Source organism: Triturus cristatus, chromosome 6, assembly GCF_964204655.1.
Source record: "Triturus cristatus chromosome 6, aTriCri1.1, whole genome shotgun sequence".
Taxonomy (NCBI): Eukaryota; Metazoa; Chordata; class Amphibia; order Caudata; family Salamandridae; genus Triturus; species Triturus cristatus.
The window spans coordinates 1,153,631,211-1,153,655,657 of NC_140589.1; the positions used below are offsets into that span (position 1 = coordinate 1,153,631,211).

At 43.0% G+C, this 24,447-nt stretch overlaps 1 protein-coding gene across 6 annotated transcripts in view; it reads right to left on the reverse strand.

The window, feature by feature from the left end:
* SLC8A1 (solute carrier family 8 member A1) overlaps positions 1-24,447 on the reverse strand; it is a 1,275,220-nt gene that overhangs the window by 132,247 nt on the left and 1,118,526 nt on the right. For all 6 annotated transcript variants that reach the window (XM_085612083.1, XM_085612080.1, XM_085612082.1 and 3 more), the window contains one exon: positions 19,848-20,123. In XM_085612083.1, coding sequence (XP_085468209.1) covers positions 19,848-20,123 — 276 coding nt within the window. The remainder of the gene's footprint in view (positions 1-19,847; positions 20,124-24,447) is intronic.

A 24,447-nucleotide genomic window follows, 5' to 3' on the forward strand; every position in this document is an offset into this window, starting at 1 on the left:
GCGTGGAGCAAGATATGGGGTGAGTCTTTCATGCTCCTCCCTGTTTGTGGTTTGGGTAGGACCACAAAAGTTCTTTTATCTATTGGAAAAGCTTTTCCAAGTCATAAAAGGGTTTTTGAACATTGGAAAAGGGTATTTTTACACCCAAAACCCATGATTTTTTATATCCCAGGCTTTCCAGGTGCACAATATACCTTTGTATATCAGACCTGATTGCCTCAATATTTTATAGTATCAGTAATGTATTTGCACTCAACTACAATACATTCAGGAGATCAGGAAAATGAATATCCTATGAGCAGAATTTTTTGCTCAAAGGGATGTTATTGAGATTGGGTTGCCTTGAGGACCCTGTTTCACCAGAAAATCATGTATTAGTCATAAGCCATTATTTAAATCTTTGTTCGCTTCTGATGACCTAATTGGTTTTAAATGATTGATTACAATGATTTGTCAAAGCAAAGCCTAAGACTTGAACATTGATAGCATGATATAAAGAGTGTCCGGTAGGGTTGTGCAGGGAATAAGGCCAGTGGTGTAACAAAACTTTAGGGGGCCCCCCTGCAAAGTACACGTAGGGGGCCTCCCTCCCTGGCCTAGCACTTTTGCTGAGCCTGCTGGAGCTCAGCCCACCCCCGGGACTCTGGGGGCTTTTGTTACGCCACTGAATAAGGCACATCTCTATATTCTTAGTGCAGATCCAGAGTGCTCAAATCAAGATTTAAAGCAACATTGGGTCGTATGATGAGGCCATAGTGGGATTCCAAGACATGTAATAATCACTGCAACCCCATTGGATTTTCCCTGCATAATGTTAACTAGGTAAGTTCTGGCAGAATTTATTACATTATTATGTGTTTCACATCTGAGAATGGAGGGACCACATGTGGTATTAGTGTGCTATCACTGAGTATGAGGCGGAGAACTCATACTAATATGGTAATACAACACCCAGTAAATATTGCACCCTACAGAATAGGTATTTATCGGTGAACTACTTCTATGGCAAGTAAATTTCCACTCAAAACAAGTCCCTTTATCTTGGTGCCTGACACCCCAAATCCCATTCGCGGACTGGATGTTTTGTTCACCAGACTGGCAAAAAGAACTGGTAGTTTTATCTGGTCTTATCGATTGGCCTCATGTGAGCGAGGGTGCTTTCCCTGACTGTCTCCTGCTCCATGGGGGTCCAAGGGCCTACCAACATCGGCAGGTGTGGTTTTCACTGGTATTAAGCTCAGAAGGGCAGCCCAGGCCATACAGTCTGTGCTCCATGGAAGCCCAGCCAGTGAGCAAAACACAGAGAAGAGGGTGCGGTCTCCACCATCATAACCCAGGAGAGGCCCAAGATCATCCTTAGAGACCTGTCCCATAAGCTGTGTGCTCTTCCATCTTAACCCCTGCTATGTGGTTGCTATATTACCAACACATATATGTTAATGAAACATGGAGGGGAAGCAAAGGTCCCTTTATTTGTTTGAGGAATGCCCCCATGCAAATGACAGTACCCTCTGATTTAAATGGGGTTAGAGTGGAATTCTGGAAGTGCACTTAGCATTACAGAAGATCCCACAAGTGCTGTGCTCTTTGTGTGATATGAGACTGTGCTGTCAGAGTACGAGGCAATGCAAACCAGGATGTTCACTATGTTGTCATGCCGCGTACTTTTGTAGTAGCCTCATTAGCGTCCAATTTTCAGAGGATATTCTAGTAACCCTGTATCCAGACATATTTCCTTGTATATGCTAGTGCAAGGGGCAGAACGCTTCTACGTCTTTGTCACCATCGAGCACCCCAAAATATCCAATTCTCAATAACAGAAGCTACTGCCAAACATCTAACAAATAATATGGATTGCAAAGTCTTTCTCATCTGGTTTCCGGGGTTTGTAAGCACAATGCTTATGCCTCAGGTTGCCATGACGACAACGCTAGCATATGATTTGCAAAGCAGTCTCCCTGAGTGTTTCTCATGTAGGCTGTGGAAAATGTGTTATGATGTTTCTAACTTGGCATCAAGGTATGAGCCCTGAGAAGCATATTTTGAATGGGGAATATTGCAACTTCTTCTAGCTCTTTTAACAGATGTGTAAAACAGATGACTACTTGGACTTCAAGTCATTTTTTTACTATGCGCTGAAATAATAAGTATTACATCTGAACATTTTTATGGTTGCGCTTATTATTAACTAAAGATTGCATCAGGTGCCTTTTCCTGAAAACAAAATCGAGGCACATTGCCCAAGAAAAGCAAAATGTTCTCTATGGAGATCAAAATTTTAACTAACAAAGCAGCAAGTTAATTATTTTACAAGAAAAATATATATATGAGAGAAATGCAATTTCTTCCTTCATATGTCACTCCATATGTTTTGTTATTGTTTTGCCTGAGAAAACGTGTTCCCTCTAGGACTCCCTCAGGAAACCAGAAAATGTATGTATGCATTGTTGATCGTGCTGGAACTGGGGTTGAGATAGAGTAGCAGACAGGGAGAAGAAGAAAGAAAGGGGAGATGACAAACAATGTTGTTCTTGCTACTCTCTCCACTCTCAGAGCACTGTGTGTAAATCACAGGATGTGACATCACAACCAATGACCTCACAGGAAGTGACATCACAAGAAGTGACATCAGATCTTAAGACGACACAAATATGTTTAGCAGGTCCCTCATGAGTACATTTGAGCTCATTAGAATATTTGACAAATTAGATTTTGCATCAAAAAAAGTGTTGTAACCCCAACGCAAAATTTGGGCCTCAACTTATACATTTATTTTTAAAGACCCTGCTACAAAGAAGTTGTCAGCAAGGAGAAACGTGGCAGTAAATCTGTTCTGCTTATTTGGCTGCAAATCTGCATGGGGTTAAGGCAGCTATTTGTTGGAGAGATCTGTGTTTTGTCCAGTCCCAGTTTTGAATCAAAGTAGCATAGAGGGTGAATATGGCTCCTGCAAAGCACATTATGTAACACACAGATAACAGATTTTTATTTTATGTAAATGGGTAAGTGGGTTACTGTTTTTAACACAGATATCCTTTCAGTACTTGCAGTTCATAAATAGTAATCCTTCTAATGTAGCACAGTGAGCTACAAAGGACATGTGGATTCTAGACCTTGTAACCCTAAATGTCTTATGTAACACATTCTACACATTGAGTTTCATACATATGATTTATTGTCAATGTATAATGTGTGTGTGTGTTGTGAAGTGCTCTAACACCCTGCATTGTGAAGACTAGCGCAATAGCGCAATAAAACAAACTAGCAGTATTTAAATTGTTATTTGTGTGTAAATACTGGCACAGACCAACAAGCCTCACATTCATACAGTGCATGGATATCTCTTATAAACAGGGACTGAATAAAGATGAGAGCATGACTCTCTTAAGTACCTGTGAAGTGATAAGCTGTGAGACTTTGTTTCCCCTCCATTACATTAAGGTGTGAGGCTCCCCATAGTTCCCAGCCAGGATACTCCAACAAAAGGAGGCCTGGTGGCCCCTAACTTTGGCCTTTGTTTTGGGCTGAGCTGGAATCTGATAAGCCCCCTCCTGCCTGCACGTTGCTGTTCAGAATAAAGCAGACAATGTGCAGGCACTAATGAAAAGAGTGGGTAAACACCATCTGCTAGACTTGTGCTCTGGGTTTCTGTGTGAGTAAATTCCCCCCTTGTGAGGGTAGGGGACCATTCTAGGGCAGATCTGTCCTCGTAGTTAAGAACACCCACACATTTATATGTTCGTGGGTGCTCGCAAACGATTCTCTGAGTACTTCCTACCCTGGTAGCAGTTAAATGCAGTGCTTTAAATGGGCCGGTACTCACCGGTACTGAGTACCGGCACTTCTCCGTGTTCTCCCACTGAGTACCGGGACTTCTCTTTGTGTTAAGAGAGTACCGGTACTCCTAGTGGCATGCTGTGGTCAGTCTCTAGGTTATGGGTGCTTGACAGTTAATGTTGAGTGGATTCCGGCGCTAGGTTGCGGCTGCAGCCCTACACTCCGAGCCGGCATTTGATAAGATAGCGCCTTAGGCGGAGAGAAATTTGGCGCCCTTGCTAATAGAGACTGAAATGCGGCAGCAGGGGGTCCTTTTTGAGTTGAGCTAAGCAGTGACTGCCCCCTGAACCCAAACGCCTCAGGACCTCCCCAGCTCACCTAAATCACCGATAGTTTAGCTGCCTCGCGCTGATGGGTCTGTTGGTGTGTGTATCAGCAGGGGTGAGACGGTGAAAGGAGCGCGAAGAAAGGGACAATGAGGTGTTAAAACAGGCCGGCCCTGCTCCCACCCTGACAGCGCAACAGGACAGGAAGACACCTGTGTTTTTCTAAGCTAGAGGTCTCGACATTGGAACTGCCGCGCTGTGAGTTATAGGGAAAGTTTGCAGATCCGTTGTCTGTCAGAGTGCCTTGAAAAAAAAAAAGTCTGCTTTCACGTAAAACTTCTGCTTCTCATGTTAATGCCCTCGGGCTAAGTTCACGCTATATATAGTTACAACAAACGCTAATTACACCCTGCAGCTATGGGCAGAACTTGGCCAAAGGCACTTTGAACATTGAAGAAGAAAATGCTGATAGTGTACAAGGCTGCCTTGAATTTAAAGCACTGGTTAAATGTTTATTTCTGACAAAGCCAGGACTCAATGTCTTTCCAGGGAAGGGCCGAAAACGAAACAGCTGCAAAAGTGCTGGGGAAGAAGGGCAAGGCGTTTCACAAGGAAGACAAATATTATCCTGTGGAGCAAAAAAAAAAAAAATTGAATTCAGTAAAAGCAAGTTTATTTGAATTTGATTTTTTTAATCTTTCAGGCGAAATTATAACCATGAATATTTTTCACTTGAGAAAAGAGAATTCTCGAAACTGGAATACACATAGAAGGATAAATCTGTTATGCAACTTGCATTATCTCGAAAAGTTCTGAGGACGCCAGTGCGAGGAAGTTAACCTACCAGTGCAGATTTCAGATGCTGTTCCTAATCAGGCTCTAAGGCCCCCAATTCCAAAAGATATTTGCTGTTCAAATCGCCTTTCTACAAGTGCAAAACTACTTTTGTGATACAAAAAGTCAATTCAGTGCTTTTAAAGGCATTTTCTCACACTAAGGCCAAGTAAAACTCCATCTGTAAGTGGGAAGTGGCCTTTCCAAGACACTAAAACTTACACATTTCTAGGTATTCATATTTCATTTGATGACCTGCCCCATCTTGCAAATGGTGGGAGATTTACTCCACATTTAGTGGTGCCTCTACACTATAGATGTATCCATTATAACTTTCTCTAGAATCTATAATGTACAATGGGGAGACGGACACTTAGCTGTCCTTCACGCCTACCTCTGGCGAGGTACAGAAGCTCAGGAAGTATCCAACCATATTTGTTGATTTAATCCTTTCAGTTCCATAGCTGTCATTGTAGACTGTAATTTCATTGTAGGCCAAAAAGTGACAGATGCTCCGACTTCTAAATACATGGTATGCCAGCTGCATATAGAGGTATACGCAATGCCAGGTTTCCATCAGCTAGTTCTGTCTTTGGAAACTTTTTAGAGAGGGCCCATCCACCAACAATTTGTATTAGAGTGTCTGTGCTATTTAGGATGGTCGTTCAATTTTCCAGTTTGGGACTGCCAGGGAAACCTGCCAGTACTGAACAAGAAACATCATTACTGGCCCCAGGCACTGAGAGAAAACACCCATCGTGCCACAGCCATTGATTTTTAGGTCGAGCATTCGAGACCTCTTGTATATACTTTAGTACATACGTGTATGTACTTTGTGGGCTCTGGAGATCATCCCTAGGATTTGTCAGCTTCCGCTTAGGGACTTTTTTTATGTTCAACTGCCTCTATTTAACTGTCTTGATAGAAAACGACCAGTAGAGGTCAGTAAAATACCAGAATTGCTTTCTGCTGAGAGACTTTCTTTTTTTTGTTTTTCTGGCAACTGCCTCTGTTTAACTTTCTTGATAGAAAACGACCAGCAGAGGTCAGTAAAATACCAGTATCACTTTAGCATTCTCTAGATTCCAGTCCATAGAAATTGTATTCCACGAGCACCCTTAGATAATAATATTTTTGTCAAATCTTGTATATTCAGTGATATGACTACTGAAGGCCCTGATTTTATATTAAAAACAGAGCTTTGGGCTATACCATTCCCCGCTGAAAGGCAATATTTCTCTCCATGTAATCCCATACCTGGCATGTCACGCAGTTTGGTGCTTACTTTCACTCAATCTTAAAGAACAGTAGATGTTTCGGCACCCAGGCTAATGTGCTGCATAGCTAAATACATATAAGGTCCCAAAGGCGAGACCAATTGCATTGCAAATGCTTGTTTTGTTTTAGAAAACAAACCTCAGCTTTCGAAATTTGTGGCTCGAAAAAAAAACTTTGCAGAGTGGGTGAACCAAACATGGCAAAGATCAGTGCCTTGAGTAGAATCACTGCAGCAGCAGATCCACGGAAGGCTCAGAGGACCCCACCAACCATGCAGGGATCTCCAAATCTGGCAGGTGCTTTTCAATCTTGACATTGAAAGACGTTGCATCCACTTAAATGGCGGACTGGTGAACAGTCTGCCAGACTCCAAATGGCACCCTTAATATTTTAAATAGTAGTGTGTCTATCTCTTTTGAATCATAAGCTCCTAGAGGAGTTTTGGTGAACAATTGTTGTTTCTCGAAGTGTACTCTTGACACACGTTTGTACGACTATACTCTCTTCCTGCATAATAGTTTTTTATCCCTTTCTGTATGTTTAAATAATGACAGTTTTATCAATGTGGGACGAACCCAAAGATGTTTGATACGATCACTGTCAGACAGTGCTTGCACCCCAATGATGAAGCATGACACCAACTAGGTTGGTGTGTGAGGGGTCTTTTAACTTACCTAGTGGGTTCCCAAGCACTGTCTGACAGTGATCGTATCAAACATCTTTGGGTTCGTCCAACATTGATAAAACTGACATATATACAGGGGATACGGATGCACCCCACGCTTCCCTAGCTCTCTCGTTGTTCTCTACATATGTTTAAATAATGAACCAGCAAAAAGAAGTTAGCATTAGCTTAAAAAACATCATTAATAGACAAACAAAAAAGAACCAGTGAGTTTCTATTTTTAATACATGGGTAGCCTTCACCACAATCCAAGGACAGCTTCAAGCATATCCCCATTCCTCAATTTCGTTTGAGACTCAAAAGTGAGGAAAAAGCAGGGTAGGAAGAGCAGCTCCATAGATGTATACAGCAATAGGAACATGGTCTGGATTACTTAAGTGCCATGGGAGAGAAGTGGGCATTTGCACAAACGTTTTACAGCCAAATCAGGCATCCATATTGTGAAAAGGGGCTATTGATGCTTATGAGGCCCGTTCTGTGAAACTTTGTATGTATATGTTTTGGGCAGGCCTAGTGCCAAGGGGACTTTCATTCATTTGCATACCAGCATTATTCCATGTAAATGAGGGCACATCATTGGCTATGTTCCTCTGGCATATTACAGACATAGGTGCAGGGGTAAAGAGGCCTCAAAGCACACTGTAGTTGAGCACCACCAATTAGTGTCTTATAGTATGCTCCTTGGGAGGAGGCACAGTGTGCCCAGAGTATGAATTCACTGCTCCATCCAAAGACAGACCAGACTCTATTTGTGGAGGACAGCTCTGTTTTTCAGTGCAGCACTCTTTCTACTTCATGGGCTACCTGTGAGGGAGAGCACTTGCGCTGGATAGAGTATACTTTTTTGTAACTGGGCACATCTCTGAGCCCCACACTTTTTAATGTGTATGTATCATCCTTGGGCTCCTTATTCAGTTCCTTTGGCATTTGCCTTACCTCATATGCAGATGACATACAAATTGTTGTGTCTCTGCGGCCAGGACAGGAATCAGGATTAGACAAACGGTTCCATGATTGTATGGAAGCAGTCGGGAGGTGGATGTCACAAAATTGCTTGAAGCTCAATTTGGGCAAGACTAAGGTTATCCTATTTGGCACGATGTCATTTTCTGGACCCCAAATTGGTGCCCAGAAGCTCTGGGCACTCTTCCAACACCCACCAAAAAAGTAAAAATCTTAGGAGTCATAGTTGATGACAAGCTCAACTTTGGTGACCAGATTAATGCAGTGGCATCAGCCACCTCTTATGCTCTCAGAGTGATCAAAAAAATACTGCCCTTTCTACCTGCTGACAGTCAGCGTACAGTTGTCACAGCACTTGTCCTGTCAAGGCTAAAGCACTGTAAAGGTCTTTACCTAAATATACAAGAATGTTTTCTAAACAAACTTCAACTGTTGCAAAACGCAGGAGCAAAATTGTTCACCGGCACACCCAAATTTGCTTCAATTTCCAAGGAAAACAAAAAACCTCACTGGCTACCTGTTAGGAAACGAGTGGGTTTTAAATCCCTATGCACCATGTACAAGGCCCTACAAGGAATAGGCCCAGATTACCTGAAGTGGCAGTTTCAGTGGTACTTGCCCAAAAGAATTCTTCGCTCTCTAGGAGCTAAGTTGGTGACAGTACCACCCACAAAACGTTTTTTGTGGGGTGGGTAAAGCTTTATTGTGGGTGCTGTAAAGGCCTGGAATGACCTTCCTTTCCATCTGAGAAACACCACTGACCTCCTGGCATTCAGGAAGGGATTAAAAACCTGGCTCTTTAACAGGTAAATAAGTCAACCACGTTCACGCTCAGAGCATCGTAGCTAGCGCCAGGACACCTTTGAGTAACCACTGCGCTATAGAAATACCTATACCATAACATAACACATCGAACCTTTCTGTTCTGGGCACAATGAATGTGCCTGATTACATAACTTGGCTCCAGATCTATACAGCATTGAATCGACTCCCAGGTAGCATAGCTGCCTCCCATTGTTACCACGTCCCACTGTTGTGTATAGATGGATTTCACCTCGACAAATCTCCACTGTTAGACCTGGCATCTTTTGGCGTGGTTACCCCTGACTTTTTGCCTCTACCTCCTGTATTTTTGATGCTATGCTGGATGTCGTTTTTACTGGTATAGATGCTTTGGGCACTTTGCCACTGCTGATCAGTGTCAAAGTGCAAGTGCTCCCTAGAAAAATTGTGATGTAATTGGCTATACATGTTTGGCATATTTGTTCTACCTGCAAGGCCCTAGTAAAGTGCACTGAGAGTGCCAGGGCTGGTAGTACAAATGCTACTAGTGGGCTGCAGCACTGATTGTGCCACCCATAAGAGTAGCACTAAAATGATGTCTTAGGCCTGCTTGCAGTGCCTCTGTGCAGTCCAGGACTGCCATGTCGACCTGGCCAGTGCAACCACAGACCAGGCCTTATCCTTCCCTTTCTGTACATATAAGGCATCCCTATGGTGGCCCTAGGTACCCCCCTGGGCTGGGTGCAGTGTATCTGAAAGGTAGGGCATGTACTGAGGTGTGTAACATGCCCTGGTAGTGAATTACAGCCATTGTCGTTTTTCACTGCTGAGAGGCTATCTTGCCCATAGGACAGAATGGGGGAGGCTGTTTACATGCCTATCTTCCCCTAAAGGCAAGATAGAAAAAAGATAGAAAATCCAAGTTTGGTATCTTTGTGTTCAGAATTTAATTATACATCTTTTTAGAAAGATGGTTTTTAAATTCACTGTGTGAGAATAGCACTTTTTAGAAAGTAGCTATTCTCCTGTTTAACCTTCCTGTGTGCCTGTGTGCATATTGACTGACAGGTGTCATGTGATGGGCTAGGTGGCTCCAGGAGCCTGGATGAGTCAGCAGCAGGGTGAATATGGAGATCTGCTCTAGATGGGTGGGAGGAGTAGCCCCTGGGTTTGAATAGGGCAGCCTCTGCCAGCACAATGCCGGCTCCACCCCCTGCTGGCCAGGCTGAGGACTCTGCCTCTGCCAGCACAAAGAAGGCTCCACCTCCTGCTGGGCGTCCAACGACCCTGCGTCTCACTCTGAAAGGAACCAGGTGCTCCATGGCAGAGCACACCCAGGAACCGGTTTGAGCAGGGGAATCCCCTCACTGAAACAAAGAGAGACAAAGACTTGGAGGGGTATAAGAAGAGGACCCCAGACACCTAAACTTTAGATCACTGTGGAACTAAGAAGGAACTTCTGCCAAGGAGAAAGCTAGAAGGAACTGAAGAGGAGAAGACTGCCTGCTTGCTGTTTTGCTTTGCTGCCAAGGAGAGGGGAAGGACTCTGCTGTGTCCCCTTCTTTAAATTCTGATCTCCAAGGGCCTGAGGAGAGCTGGCTCGCTGTTAAGAAGTCCCAGGAACAAAAGGACTTCACCACCACCTCCCCTGGAACTCTGCTGAGGGAGTTCTTACCTGCCTTGGAGTGCTTGCCTAGTCTTGGGGCCTCAGGAGGTTGTTTTGCTGTGTTTGGGAGCTGGAAAGCAGAAAGCGTGAACAAGAGTAACTGGTACCCATCGTATAATCCGGTTGTGAGTCGCAAGATCGAGAGTGCGAGAAGAATTTCATCGCGGCGTCATCGCAGCACCCAGAGTCCCCGCATAGCCGAGTGCGTCGAGCATCGTCCCGGTGTGTGAAGTTCCTGACACTGCGAAGGTCGTCGCAGAACCAGTTTGCGGGTCGCACCACTGCCGGTGCGTGAAAGTATCCAGTCGCTGCGTGCGTCAACGCAGAGTCCCGTCCCGTGGCGCATCGAGGGTTGCGTCGCCAGAAGTCAACGCCGCACCGCGTGTCGCGCCCCATCGAAGGGCGTCGCACCGTACCTGTGCGTGAAGCTGCCCCCTAAGAAACCTACGCCAATGAAAGCCAAAGTCATCGCATCCTCCCCCTACAGATCGGAGCCGGCGCATCCACCTCTGCTGCGTGAAGCAGGGCTGCTGCAAAGCCTCCCCAAGGTCTCAGAAGTATCGCATCGCCTTTGCCATCTTCATTGTTATAGCTTTTGGGAACCTTAGCGCAACTACAGGTACTGTTGGGCACGAGAGTGTCGCATTTTGTGCATTGAGAGTCGCATTGTGCAGGACACTGATTTTTACATCCTGGAGTACTTTCTACAAACTCTTGCACTATCTTTAAAGTAACCTTTTTAATTGTATGTTGGTTTTTCTGTAGTATTTGGTCTTGTGAAGTTTTTAGTAAAGATACCTTATTTTTCTAAAACTGGTGTAGAGTAAATCTGTGGTGTTTTCACTGCGTTACTGTGACTGTTGGTACAAATACTTTACACATTGCCTTTGATAGCCTAGACTGCTCAGGCCAAGCTACCTAGAGGGTGAGCAGGGGTTATCTTAACAGTGTATCCCCATTTCCCTGACTAGAAGCAAGGGTCCCTACTTGGACAGTGGTGCCTACCCTGCCAACTAGAGACCCCCAGATCTAACATCCACCCATACCCATAAACACCACTAAGCTTCATGGGTGTCAGCAACTCCTGTTCTTTCCAGGAAGCTTTGTTTAGGAGAGAGGAAGTGGCAATTTTTAAGCTGATTTGGGGTACAAAGCTACTTTTTGGGTGACCCAATGATCTAAAATAGAAACAATCAAAAACTCACTTAGGTTCATTCAGCTAATTGGGAGATACTAATGAGCCTCTTTGGGTCATCATGCTGTTTTGTCAGAAATTAGTCAACTGATTTGGTAGTGTTTGGCAAGATTTGCATCAAATAAAAGTTACGTTTAAACCAGCTAGTAAATTAATTTTGTAGGAGCCTATTGGTAGAGGGCAAGTGAGGGTTTAAACTTTGATTGTAAACTCAAATGAGGTCAGGAAATGTTACCCCTCGCAAAGGCAGAGGAAGTTTTCCAGTTTCATCCAGCTTCACTGCAGCTGAAGCTTAACTGCTCCCAGATGGCAATTTCTTGCACCAGTGGACCTATTCTAGAAGGGCAAGATTTTTAGATGCATTATACTGGCTTGATTTGGAGAGTCTTACCCACTAACCCTTAACACTGCCTTTATCCTAGAGAAATTGCAGGTGTTAGAAATGGGGTCTCTAGTTGGCAGCGGTTTGCATCCTGTTCAAGCAGGGACCCTCACTCTACTCAGGATAATGGAATTACACACCTAAGATAACCTATGCTCACACCCTTGGTAGCTTGGCACGAGCAGTCAGGCTTATCTCAGAGGCAATGTGTATAGTATTTGTACACACACACACACGCATACACACACACACACACACATACACAAACAGTCAGTAACACAGTATAAACACAACAAAAGTACTCCACACCAGTTTAGACAAATAACCAATTTTTATCTGAATACAACAAGACCAAAACGACAAAAAATCCAATATGCACAAATCAAGATATCACTTTTGCAAAGATCACTTAAAGTATACCTCTTAGTAATCAAAAGCTCCAACTGGGGCTATCTCAGCATCGTGAAATGTACTAATCCAACAGTTTTGAGCTGACCGCGAGGAAGCGCCAGCTGGCTGCAGAGCCACACGAACCCTAGTTACAGTACCTTGGAAAACAAGGAAAACAAAGGCATTGCATGGCGTCAGAGAGGTAAAGCATTGTTGGGCCAGTGCGGCATCAGTTCTTAACAGCTAAGAGGACATGGAGGTTGCTTCCTTACTGCTAGTCAGGGGAGGTGATGTGTTGGTTCCTTATTGTTGCAGGGGAAGTGATGTGGTGTCGATGGCGATGCATCGGTTCCTTATGACAGCGCAGTGTCGATGAGTTTGGGAGGTTACATACATCGGTTATTGACTCTGTGGTGTTGTGGTTGAAGCGCTGGCATCGACAGGTGTCAGGGCTGCAGTGTAAGTCGGCGGTGCGTTGGGCTCTTCACAAGCGGTGCCCTGTCCTCTGGTTCCCACGGCTCCGGTGCAGGAAGCGGCTTGGCGTTGGTGCGCGGCACTGTCATTGGGGAATCGGGGCAGAGCATAGTGCTCTTCATGAGCGGTGCCCTCGGCTCTGTTGCAGGCAGCAGCCTCGATGATAGAGTCAGAGTTTATAAGTTGCTGTCATCAGAAACACCAGGGCTGAAGTGTAAGTCAGGCTGTGCATTATGCTCTTCATGAGTAGGGCCCTCGGATCAGGTGCAGGCAGCGGCGTCGCTGACAGCGTCGGAGTTGCTTTTCTTCGGCTGTAGCACCAACCACAAGCTTCCAAGGGCCCAGGAATTGCATTTGGCACCACTTGGCAATCAGGACTCCCAGCAGAGATGCCCTGATGTTGTTAGCATAACACAGGTGAAGTCTTTGATGGCCCTGAGACTTCTTAACAGAAGGCAAGCACATACTAGCTCTTTGAGAACCTTGGAAGCAGAATGTAAAAAACTAAGTCTAATTCTCTCATTTCCAGGAAAGAAGCAGCAGCAGCAACAGGCTGGCAAAGCAAAGCACTCAGCAAAGGGGCAGTATATGCTGACAGCAATCCAGCTCTTCTTCCTGGCAGAATGTCCTCAACCCAGAAGTGTTCTGAGTATATGAGGTCACAGGTCTAGTACTTATAACCATTTCTGCCTTTGAACCAGGCAAACTTCAAAGAAAAGTATTTGTAGTGCACACGACTCTGCCTTTCCCTCCCCTGGCTCCAGACACACTACAGGGGATGGAGACTTATTTGTGTGAGGACAGGCACAGCTCTATTTAGGTGTCAGTGTCAACTCCTCCCACCACTCTAGCTCAGGAAGACCCATCAGCCGTGTGATGGGCCATCAGGATATGCAGGGCACACCTCAGCTCCCTTTGTGTGACTGTCTAGAGTGAATGCACAAGCAGCCCAACTGTCATCCTGACCCAGACGTGTATTCAGAGATAGGCAGAGGCACAGAACGGTTGAAGTAAGAAAATGCTAACTTTCTATATGTGGCATTTTCAGACCTGCAACTTAAAAACTAACTTCCCTAAAAGATGTGTTTTAAAATTGTGAGCCCAGAGACATCAAACTCCAATTTTCTATCAGCTCCCAATTGACAGATACACTTGTAAGCTGTTACAAGGCAGCTCCAACTCTAACATATAGGAGAGATAGGCCTTGCTGTAGTGAGAAGGGAAATTAGCAGTATTTCACTACCAAGACATGTAAAACACAACAGAACATGCCCTTCCTTTTAAATACACTGCACCCTGCCCATGGGAATACCTTAGGTCTAACTTAGGGGTGACTTACGTGTAATGAAATGGAAGGTTCGGGTCTGGCTAGTGGATGCACTTGCCAGATCGAAATGGCAGTTTACAACTGCACACACAGACACTGCAGTGGTGATTCTTAGACATGTTTGCAAGGCTCCTCATGTGAGTGGCACAATCATTGCTGTAGGACAACTAGTAGCATTTGATTTATAGGCCCTGGGCACATGTGGCGCACAGTCCTTTCCACATCAAACAGACAGTCATGGAGAAACCAATCATACCATGTTTTAGAGGAGAGAGCATATGCATTTAGCACTGGTTAGTAGTGGTAACGTGCCTAGAGTCCTAACACCAACAAAAAGAAGGTGAGAAAAAATAGGACGAAGGCAAAATGTTTGGGGATAACCCTGCAAAAACGGCCAGGGCCACCAGCAAGTCAGCACTGTTACAACCACTTCTTTGCACAGATGATTTGTTGGTGAGTAGCTTTTGCTGTGACTACAGTACATGCACAGAAACATTTTAAGGCATAGGCAAAATGGCAATTGTCCAGGGCTCCCACCTTTCAATGGGCCCCCTGGGAAAGTGAGCCTGCTCCCTGTCTATCCTGTTTCTCTATTTAAACCTCTCTCCCTCTCTGAATATCTCTACCTATGATTATGTCTCTCTAGCCAGTTTCTTCTGGAGAATTTTTGGGCTCCTGTGCAAGACATATTTTAGCTGGACTTGAATTATAAGGAAATGGGTTAAAAAAGCAATTATTCTCTAAAAAGGCTCCCACAATATGAGTTGCTCGGGCCCCCAAATCCTTAAAACAACACTGTACATGGCTGCTGTGTGGCAATGGTCCTTTAGTCCTGGCCCTAAATAACATTGATAATGTTTTACTGGTGTAACACATCACATATGGTTCCTTTAACTCTGCCAGATCCACACTTTGTGAAGCTGACAATTATTTAAAAAAAATACACGAGGGTGAAAGACACATGCCTACACAAATGTACATGCTGCTATTAACAAAATCTTTATTTGATAATCATAGTGCTTAAATGGAGTGTTGATAGATGCTACAAATCAGCCACGGCCCGTGCATGTAAGAGTGGTTGGGCTCGTGGGGAGGGGGGGGATTTAGACGGACAATTAAATCCCCCCCACTAGGCCCCACCACTCTTACCAGCATGAGCCAGGGCTGCTACAAATATTCCAAAAGTATGAGCAGTATAATTTGCTTTTGATATTAAGGCACTAGATAAGATTATGCAGCAATTTGGAGATTGATAGCGGAATTAATTACTGAATTTACTACCACCTTTTGCAAGCTACTAACATTTCACTTTTCATGCTGCACTACCCTATACTCTTCTACTGTGCCCCACCCCCCTGTTCAGCGGATGCATATCTAAAGGCCTTGACAATCCCAGAAACAGATTTCTCTATGCCACTAACTCCTCCTTGTTGATTTTTGCATGCGTTTTTACATCAATGTGCTGACTCTCAAACTAACCAGCAGGATTTTCTCACAGGCTCTCACACACTTCCTTCTCCAGCACTCAAACAGAAGACTCACCCTCTCGAATTTTCAGAGATTCCTCCTCACCTAGCCTTCCTATTCCACCGTCCACTTATCTTGGCTAAAGGATTATATTTGTTTCTACGTTTGTTTGACTACCAATATCCTCCACCTCTACCTTCAGAAGAGAAATTATGACAATTGTTTACGCTACCATCCCAAGTTCACTTGCGCTCCTCCTTAAAGAAATATTCTGCACATTTACCAGTGTCTGGATGTAGCCTGCAAATGCATCCCATCCTAAGCACAGCTTCGCCATTTTATTTCTTGCCTACAACAGTGGACCAACCCTGACAATAAAAATGAAAGACCTACCTAGGCACTCATCTATAATATTGGTTAAAAAAGCATAAACTAATAATTTTCGCATTCCATCCTTTCTTCATCCAAAATATTCACCACACTCACTTATATTTAGCACTTTTCTTCACACTTCTCACACATCCCACTAGTTCTCCAGGCTCCGGCGAATCCTCCAATCCATCATGCCTCACATTTCCAGCACTGATTTTTCATTCCCTGCAAGTTGCTTCACCACTTGCATCTCAATCAAAGTGTAAATCATCAAGAAAATCCCCCTCTCGCTCCTCACACTGCATGCCTTTGGCACAGTGTGTGACCAGAATATCTCAGTTTAAAAGATGTGCTACGAAAATATCATAAACAAAATATTGACTACAATATTGTGAAGGTAGTATTACATAAGTAAGACTAGATTTACTATACAAAACTTGCAATATTTGAACTTTCACAATAAATATACGTCTTCAATGTAGGTAGATATGGAATTAACCATAGCAAATCTATACTTATTTATATATATTTACCTTCACAATATTTTGGTAGTTGAATTCCTAGTAAGATGTTTTTGTAACACAATGTTGTTGAGCTTGATATTCTGGCATATAACACTACCCACATAAACCCAACACATGACTCCTCAAACAACTTAGGTCCCCATAACAAATTTTAATTTCACAGATGTATAGAACCTTGGTACTCAACATCCCTGATACATTCTTGAAACTGTGAGAGAGAGGCCTGGGAATTGGATTTAGGCCATCTAGAAGAAGAGGATGGAGGGAATCCCTTGCTTCCCCATGGGAGGTGGCAACTGCGACACAGTTCAGACTCATCCAACTCTGTTACCTCCACCGTACATAGGTATCGGTTATTGAAACGGGGGCTGGTGCCCTCCCTGAGGTGTTTGCAATGTCGAGAGAAAAGAGGGGAACTGCTACATAGAGTTTGGTCCTGTTGGCAATTAATTTGTTTCTGGGTTGGGGTGCTCTCCACAATTAGGAAAGTGCTGGGCTTGTGTATCCCAAGAGACCCAAAGCTAGTGCTGCTACATACACAAGCAAACTTGGAGAGCAGCAGATATACGATGGTCCTGCTTTGGATTGCCCTAATGGTTGCTAAAAGTGATATTGTGAAATACTGGAAAAATTAAACACCCCCCACTCTGGAAGAATGGACAAAAGTACTAGACACCTACATGAGTTTGGAGATCCCAGTTTATATGGCCAGAGGTTGACTGCACCAACATTGGAAGATCCGGGGGGACTGGTCTCAATACAGAGGATCCCTTTTGGAACCCAATAGGACTCGACAGGGGTCCATGGATGCCAGTGCTTGATTTGTAAAATAAGGAGTGGGTTCTCATCAGTAGGCCACTGTAGCTTCCACCACACATTGCCCCTGCCATGTTGTAATTGATAGTAACAACACGACTACTAACCATCACACTCCTACAAGTGTGATAATTCATATTATTTCAGGCCCCCAAAGCTATAAGAATGGTATAGGCAGCAGGTAATAGTAATTTTAAATGAATATAGCAGTAATAATTAACTGTTGTTGTGGTCATCTCTAAATTAGTTAGACAGTGCCACCGTGTGGCAGGCTGTCACAAGCACCGGTGCAGACAATTAAGTGCCGGTGCCGAGCACCGGAAACCACTGGCTCAAATTAAGCACTGTGGATAACGTAATCAGGACCTTTTTCAATCTCAGCGCAAAAAATGGACTTCAGAACTAAGGGAGTGAAGAAAGGTGGTGGGAGGGAGGGAAGAGGCATGGTTATTCCACTGATTCCATATGTTAGATTACTGAATCAAAGAATACTATACTGTTGCAAACCTGCCTATGGAGAAAAACTCAATAAAATGTTTTCCAAGCACAAATCAATAAATGACTCCTCAAACCACTCTTCTTTTTCAGCCTATTCACCATATTTTCCTGGTGAACGTCTCATTTCCCAGTGGTCCAATTAGACTTCGGGCTACAACTACAACAACTATACAGAAGGTATGAAGCAATAAAAACCTGGTATAAAATCGGGCTCAATCATGGGTTTGAGATCAACAATGTGCTCTGGGCCGCTCTACAAGGTGACCCCCAGTCTGCCTATACAAAGTATTTACCGGCTTCGCTAAAAATCACTAGGATGGCAGACGTCTGGCAGCGGAACCTACCTCTGGCTTTGTTTCAGCTTATCATAATGAAGGCGGTAAAAAAGCATTTGCCTATGGAAGATAAAGCAACGCCCAGTAAACGCGAGCTCACGCATGGATGGTATTGCATTCTTATACAAAATCAGAGCCAGCTGAATACCTGGGTCTCCCTTTTTCCCCCTACTTAAAAACTACGTTTTTTGCATTACGTATGGGGAAGTTGCCCTCCAATCTGACCTGCCACGCTGGGAAAACCAGGGCACAAAATCATGTACTCTTTGTGGGTCACCCACACAGGGCTTTGTTCATTCAATATGTACCTACTCACATTACCCCATTCATCTAGTGTATTCGACGTCACACATTGATGTTTATCCTCCCTGCTTCAAAATAGCAGTTGTCATTTCACCACTAAAGCATTTATTTACCACCCACTCACTCCAATGACTGACTGTTCCTCCTCTTCCTCTTTGTTTTCAAGTCATTTGATAAAGGTTGCCTTTCACTGATGCCCTAAATTCCAGAACATCTCACTGCCATTTGACTTACCTCAAGAATGTGTGCTTATCACCCTTCTTTTTGTTAAAGTACATCCAGTCTTAGTGCCGTCATGTCGTTGTTGTTTCTTCAACCACCTGTTTTCTATTGGTACTCATATCTTTTTCACCTTGTCCTTCGAGACACACACAGCCCCTGTGTGTCTGACTGCGTCTCAGTCATCTAATTCTGGATGAATTAGTGTTGGTCAATGCTCAAGCCTACTAGGATTAATGTCATTCTGCCTCAGGAGCTTTTACGAATATCACTCCCTCTCCCTCCTTCTTGCTAATTGTCTCAATCAACATTGGCCTTCAACCATGTTCTTTATTTTGGTAACACAATGAAGCTGTTCACCTTTAAACCCCTGGCCTTGCCCTTTTAACACAAACTCTGGATTATTCCATCTCCCTTAAACCTCTGTGCACATCCTCATGAATAAACTATCTTTCCACACAGGCAACCTTTCAACGGAACGCACTCTTCATTGGCCTCATAGCTTCTACCGTCTTGAGCACCTTCAGAGAAACCTCCAAACACCACCTATTGAACTAAGTTTCCTCCCATCCATACAACACCCTTCATGCAATTTTGCATTTTTTTTATGAGTATATCATGAACATTCCAGAGACTCAATAGTATGTATAGTATTGCACTCACAGCCATCCCTCCCACTGTTGATGGTGGTTTGCAGTAACCACTACATTCTTACGTACGCTTTACACAACCTGCGTATAATAATTATTCTCAAAATGTCCAAAATTGACATCAAATATACTTTTTGTAGGGAAGATATGAGTGGGGAAGAGTTCTCAGTTATCTCTTTCTCTTTCTCTTTTCTGGAAAAGCTGGCTGTGTCCAACACAGAAACACTGTCATCGTCTGCTGGATAAATATATATTATTATCTTATTATTAAAATATCGATTTCACTTTGAATATCATGCATTTTCCTTTGAATTCTGAAAAAAAGTTAAACTCCTATGTTAGTAAGCCAGAGTAAACTGATTCTTATTGGACATCAGTTTTATTTCTGAATTGTTAACCATCTTTTATGAGTCTCTAGGGAACTAGAATTTTGCTTTCTGTCAGAAGTATAATGCTTGTCAGCCGGTTGTAGGTCGGAATATTATTAGCAAATATATTGTCTGGCAAAAATATCAGATCCAAAATTTCGTTTACAAAACATCTTGCTCCACTAGAAGAGTATTTTCTATTATTAACTCCATACCTGGTACTGACGTTCCCAAAGCGACAAACACCACCGCGGTCACAGAATCCTTGAGGCCGATGGTGCAGCCAAAGTGAGAAGCCAAGTCCCCAATGAATGCAGTCAGAAGGCCAATCATGGAGATGGACACAATGAAGCAGGCCCACCCATTCCAGTACTCGGTAGGGGGGACAAAGGCAAAAAACACTTTCCAGAAAACTGTCAGAAAGTGCATGACGTAATCGAAGCAGGATGGCAGCTTCTCCTCGCCACATTCGTCATCGTCATCATCTTCTCCTGTACAAAAAAAAAAAAAAATGATTGCCATTGCTAAATAACTGAATCTTAATAAAAAATCAAGGGTAAGAATAAACTTTCTTAGCAAAGAAAATATTCTTGAAATTTTTCTAAAGCGATACATTGCAAATAAGAAATGTTTGTTTTCCTAATTTAGCAGTCGCTGCAGGAGGCCAATAAAGTCCGCTGGGCACATTAACGGGAGTTACCAGGCCCATCAAGATTAGCCTTGCTCTCTTAGGGCTCCATTAAGAACAGCAAGTGTGCCCCCCAACCCCAAAGTTAAAGGAACACCTGTTAACATCAACTCTGGGGGTATGAACTTACTGGATTCAGGTCTAGGCTTTCATAATGGAGCAGCACAAATTTGACTCTACAATTACATGTCACAGAAATGCAATTATATACATGGATTAAACATTATATTCACAGTGTGACTTAACTTCATTACTTTGTGTGAAGCATTAAAAGCATATTAATGAAATGTATTCACTGTATAGACTAGGGATTTATATACGTGTGTGCTAATGTTCAGTTTAAACATGAAAGCATGTATTCTTTATTCAGGTTTTTAAACTCACACTTCAAGATATGCTTACATATGTATTCATGTTCTCTTATAGTCATGTTTTACATTTATTTTTCCAGTTACTTATATGCATTTGTAATCATGTATCCGAAGTGCACATTAAGGGTCAGATGTATGAAAGCATTTAGAATTTTTTAACGGACTGGATTGCTATTTTGGGCCATTAAGAAATGCTGCATGGCCTTTCCATATATACAAAGGCAATTTAGGAACTGCAAAATGCGATTTCTACCCGGTAGAAATCACATTTTACGATACCAGAATAGAAAGTCGAAAAAAGGTATTTCCTATTTTCAATTTCCTAGGAAATGCAATTACTGTTAATTCCAAGTTGTATAAAGCACATACATGCCCATAGCACATATGTGCATTCTACAGGTGCACCACTGTTATAGAGGTACATCAAGGGGGGTCTTAGGCCAGTTACCACCCTTGCTTTAGCATTTACTAATTTGCGATTTCCTTTGGGCCCATAGGCGCGAATGCTTGAGTATTTCCAAAATAGCTATTTCCTAAAAGTGATTCCTACTCTGTAGCAATTGATATTGAGAAAGCTCTGTTTTTGTACATTCCTTTTTGCATTTCCTAAATAGTGATTTCTTAGGATTCGCTATTCAAGAAATGCAAAAATTGAATTTCCTCCAACTGGCACATCATACTCAATTAAAGTTACCTAACTACTGGCCTCAGTTGAAATGCATTTTGCTTTGTCAGTTTGTTTTTCTTTTTTGCAGATTTATTTCTTTAGTTAGAGAAAGGTTTATTGTCTGTAATAGACTGCAGATAGAAAGGCCTGGAGGGAAACTTGGCAGTAAACGTGGAGAAACAATGGTTGAAAGAAGCTTTCTGTTCATCTTGTACAAGGACGGCAAGATGTTCAAGGTCGAGAACCACAGAGTTAGCATGATGTGCTGGGAAAATGGAGCAATGTTTCAGATGTACTCAATGAATAGTCTGATTTGTCCCTGGTGGTGTAAAGAGAGATAAGGACTTTCTGTGTCTACTGTTACTTTTAAATTGGAGTTCACATAATTTGAGGTAATGCAGATCCCTTTTAGACTTAGGGCCTGATTTAGATCTCGGTGAACAAGTTACTCCATCACAACGATGACGGATATCCCGACTGCCGAAATATAACTCCAATTATATCCTATGGGATTTATATTTCAGCAGACGGGATATCTGTCTCTGTTGTGACGGAGTAACCCATCTGCCGCGATCTAAATCAGACCCTTAGACAGACCCTCCCCCAGGATATAGCGGCATGGATTCGCACATTTAGCGGCAAAAATATGGAAATTTAGCGGCACAAATATGGAAATTTAGCGGCATTTTTGCGGCACTTTATTTTACTCATAATCATTCATTTTCAGCCTTAAATCAATGGAAACTCTTTTAGCAGAGTATTCTACTTTGAATAGGCAACCTGGAATATGGAACAGAGGAAGCAGCCCACAGGTGAAGGCTGTTATCCTTTGGAAATACAATTCTCCATTTGCTTTAGTATAGGTTGGTAGCAGTTATCACACCTTTTGACACATTGCGGGACCGGTGTTTGGCACATCCTTAACCCTTTTCTCGCCTGAGAGTCTGAGGGCGGCTGGACACTGCTTTCGTGAACAGGCCATGGCCCGTCAAGCAGGTCCAAGAAGGCCCACGGTGAGAAAAATAGCTGACTTTATTAGTATGCAAACCTTTTGAAATCCTACCACTGCCCATTTATTTTAAAGCTCGAAATGATTCTGGTTTCTTCTTCCCACATCCTAAAGCTAACTTCCTAATTTGCAGAAGGGAAGAATATTTGTAAAAAATCCTCTCACATTTGCCTCAATTTGTAACAAGCTAATATACAGAATTTAGCACACAATCCCTGGTAACCCCTAGTTTTACTGCAGAATAATTAAAGACATGTTATCTCTGCCCAGGAACGATATTTCTATTAAGCAGAGGTGAGTGAGCCAATAAATTAACCACAAACCGAGCTAAGGGTCAGTCTTGGCTCGAAGAGTCCATGCACGAGCCAAGCCTTGAAAATGTTTGGCATGTAAAAATATATTCTCAATCAATCAAATATAGTTCGTTTTGGGACAAAACCTATAAAACCATATCAGTAAAATAAAAAAAAATAAAACACACACATGCTAGCCCTAAATAAATATGGCACTTAAAAGTCAACCTCTAAATTAATGTTATATAAATAAATTAAGATTATAATTTTAACATCATGTTAAGGAAACGGGAAATGAGTAGGTACGGGGGCACTCCTAATATTTTGAATGGGATTAATCAGGGTCTCCGTGATAGGTCAGAGGCGCTGGCGATAGCCCACAGGACTGCACCACACAGAGTTGCTATTTGCCCTTATGCTTTATATGCCTTCAAGGCCGCTTGGCTCAGGTCCTTTATTTTTATTGGATCAGGATCCTGCAGAGTAGAGAGCGCTCCCGGTTTGCTGGGCCATCAGATGTCTTGATTAGATCAGATGCTGCCTCCACCTCACAGAAGTGTATGGACAGCAGGTGACCTGATTGAGGGGAGAAGAGTTTAATGGGGAGTTGTTTTCGATGCCCCTGTGGGGGCAGAACATCATCAACTACGGGATTAGGTCCATGGGTCATACATTGCCGATTACGCAGGCACTTTTGTAAAAATTGCGGTATTTTTACAAAAGTGCCGATTTCGTGGCCACTTTTGTAAAAATCGTGACATTTTTACAAAAGTGCCGATTTTGTGGCAAACCGCGAAATCGCGAAATCCTGGATGGTCTGCTTAGAGAGGTACAGACCTCTCTGCTTGTCTTATCCTTGCAAGTGTGAAACGGTATGCTAACCACATATTCAACTAAAGTCCGATCATTCTGACACCTTCTATGCTCCCAAATTAGAGACCCTTGATAGATGACACTTTATATGACTTATGGTTAGACCAGAGAAGGGAACGTTTCTTTATGGAACACCTGTTCACTTTAATTTGTTTCTGTATTGTTGTGGCTATCACAATTCTGTATTTTCTTCTGTTGCGCATCAATCAACTGAGATATTTCAGCTTACCTATTGTACTGATGTACGTACTGAAAGTACTTTTGGCTTACATATATACTGGATTGATTGGTGATCCAAATAAAATCCTTCCTTTTTCCTCCCTTTCAATGTTTCTTGTCAGGTAACAAAGATCCATCTGACCAATGGGGAAATATCTTTAACAACTTGACAAAGAGATTATGTTGCAAGACTGGTGCTCCAAAAGTAATGAAACACCTTATTTAAGTATTTGACATAGGTTATACTATAGCAAATAACCAAAACTGGACTAAGCTAAGGAATTGACACAATGTCTGTTACCTGAAGCATGCAGGTAGCATTGCAATGTCACAGCCATATTTTATGAGTGCACTGCTTATCCAGCAGTCTCATTGTAGAAATCTTCATTACACAAAGTCCTAGACTTCCCCATCACAGTCTATACCCACTGAGTGAAAGCAACTCCCATGAAAAAATTCAAGGTTTCTCAAACCCTCCAAAATGGCCACTTAATCCTTCCTGTCGCTTAAAATAGAACAGGAAGCAAACTGACCTCCCTAGCTGTATTTCCAAGTTAACCACATCTGAAGCTGATAACCCCTACGGGATGGGAAACCTGGACAGTGACATGGTACTTTGGGACTCGGAGTAGCGAAGACTACTGGTAAATATCCAGGTATTACCTCCTCGTCTGACTTGCATGCCGTTGATTTCA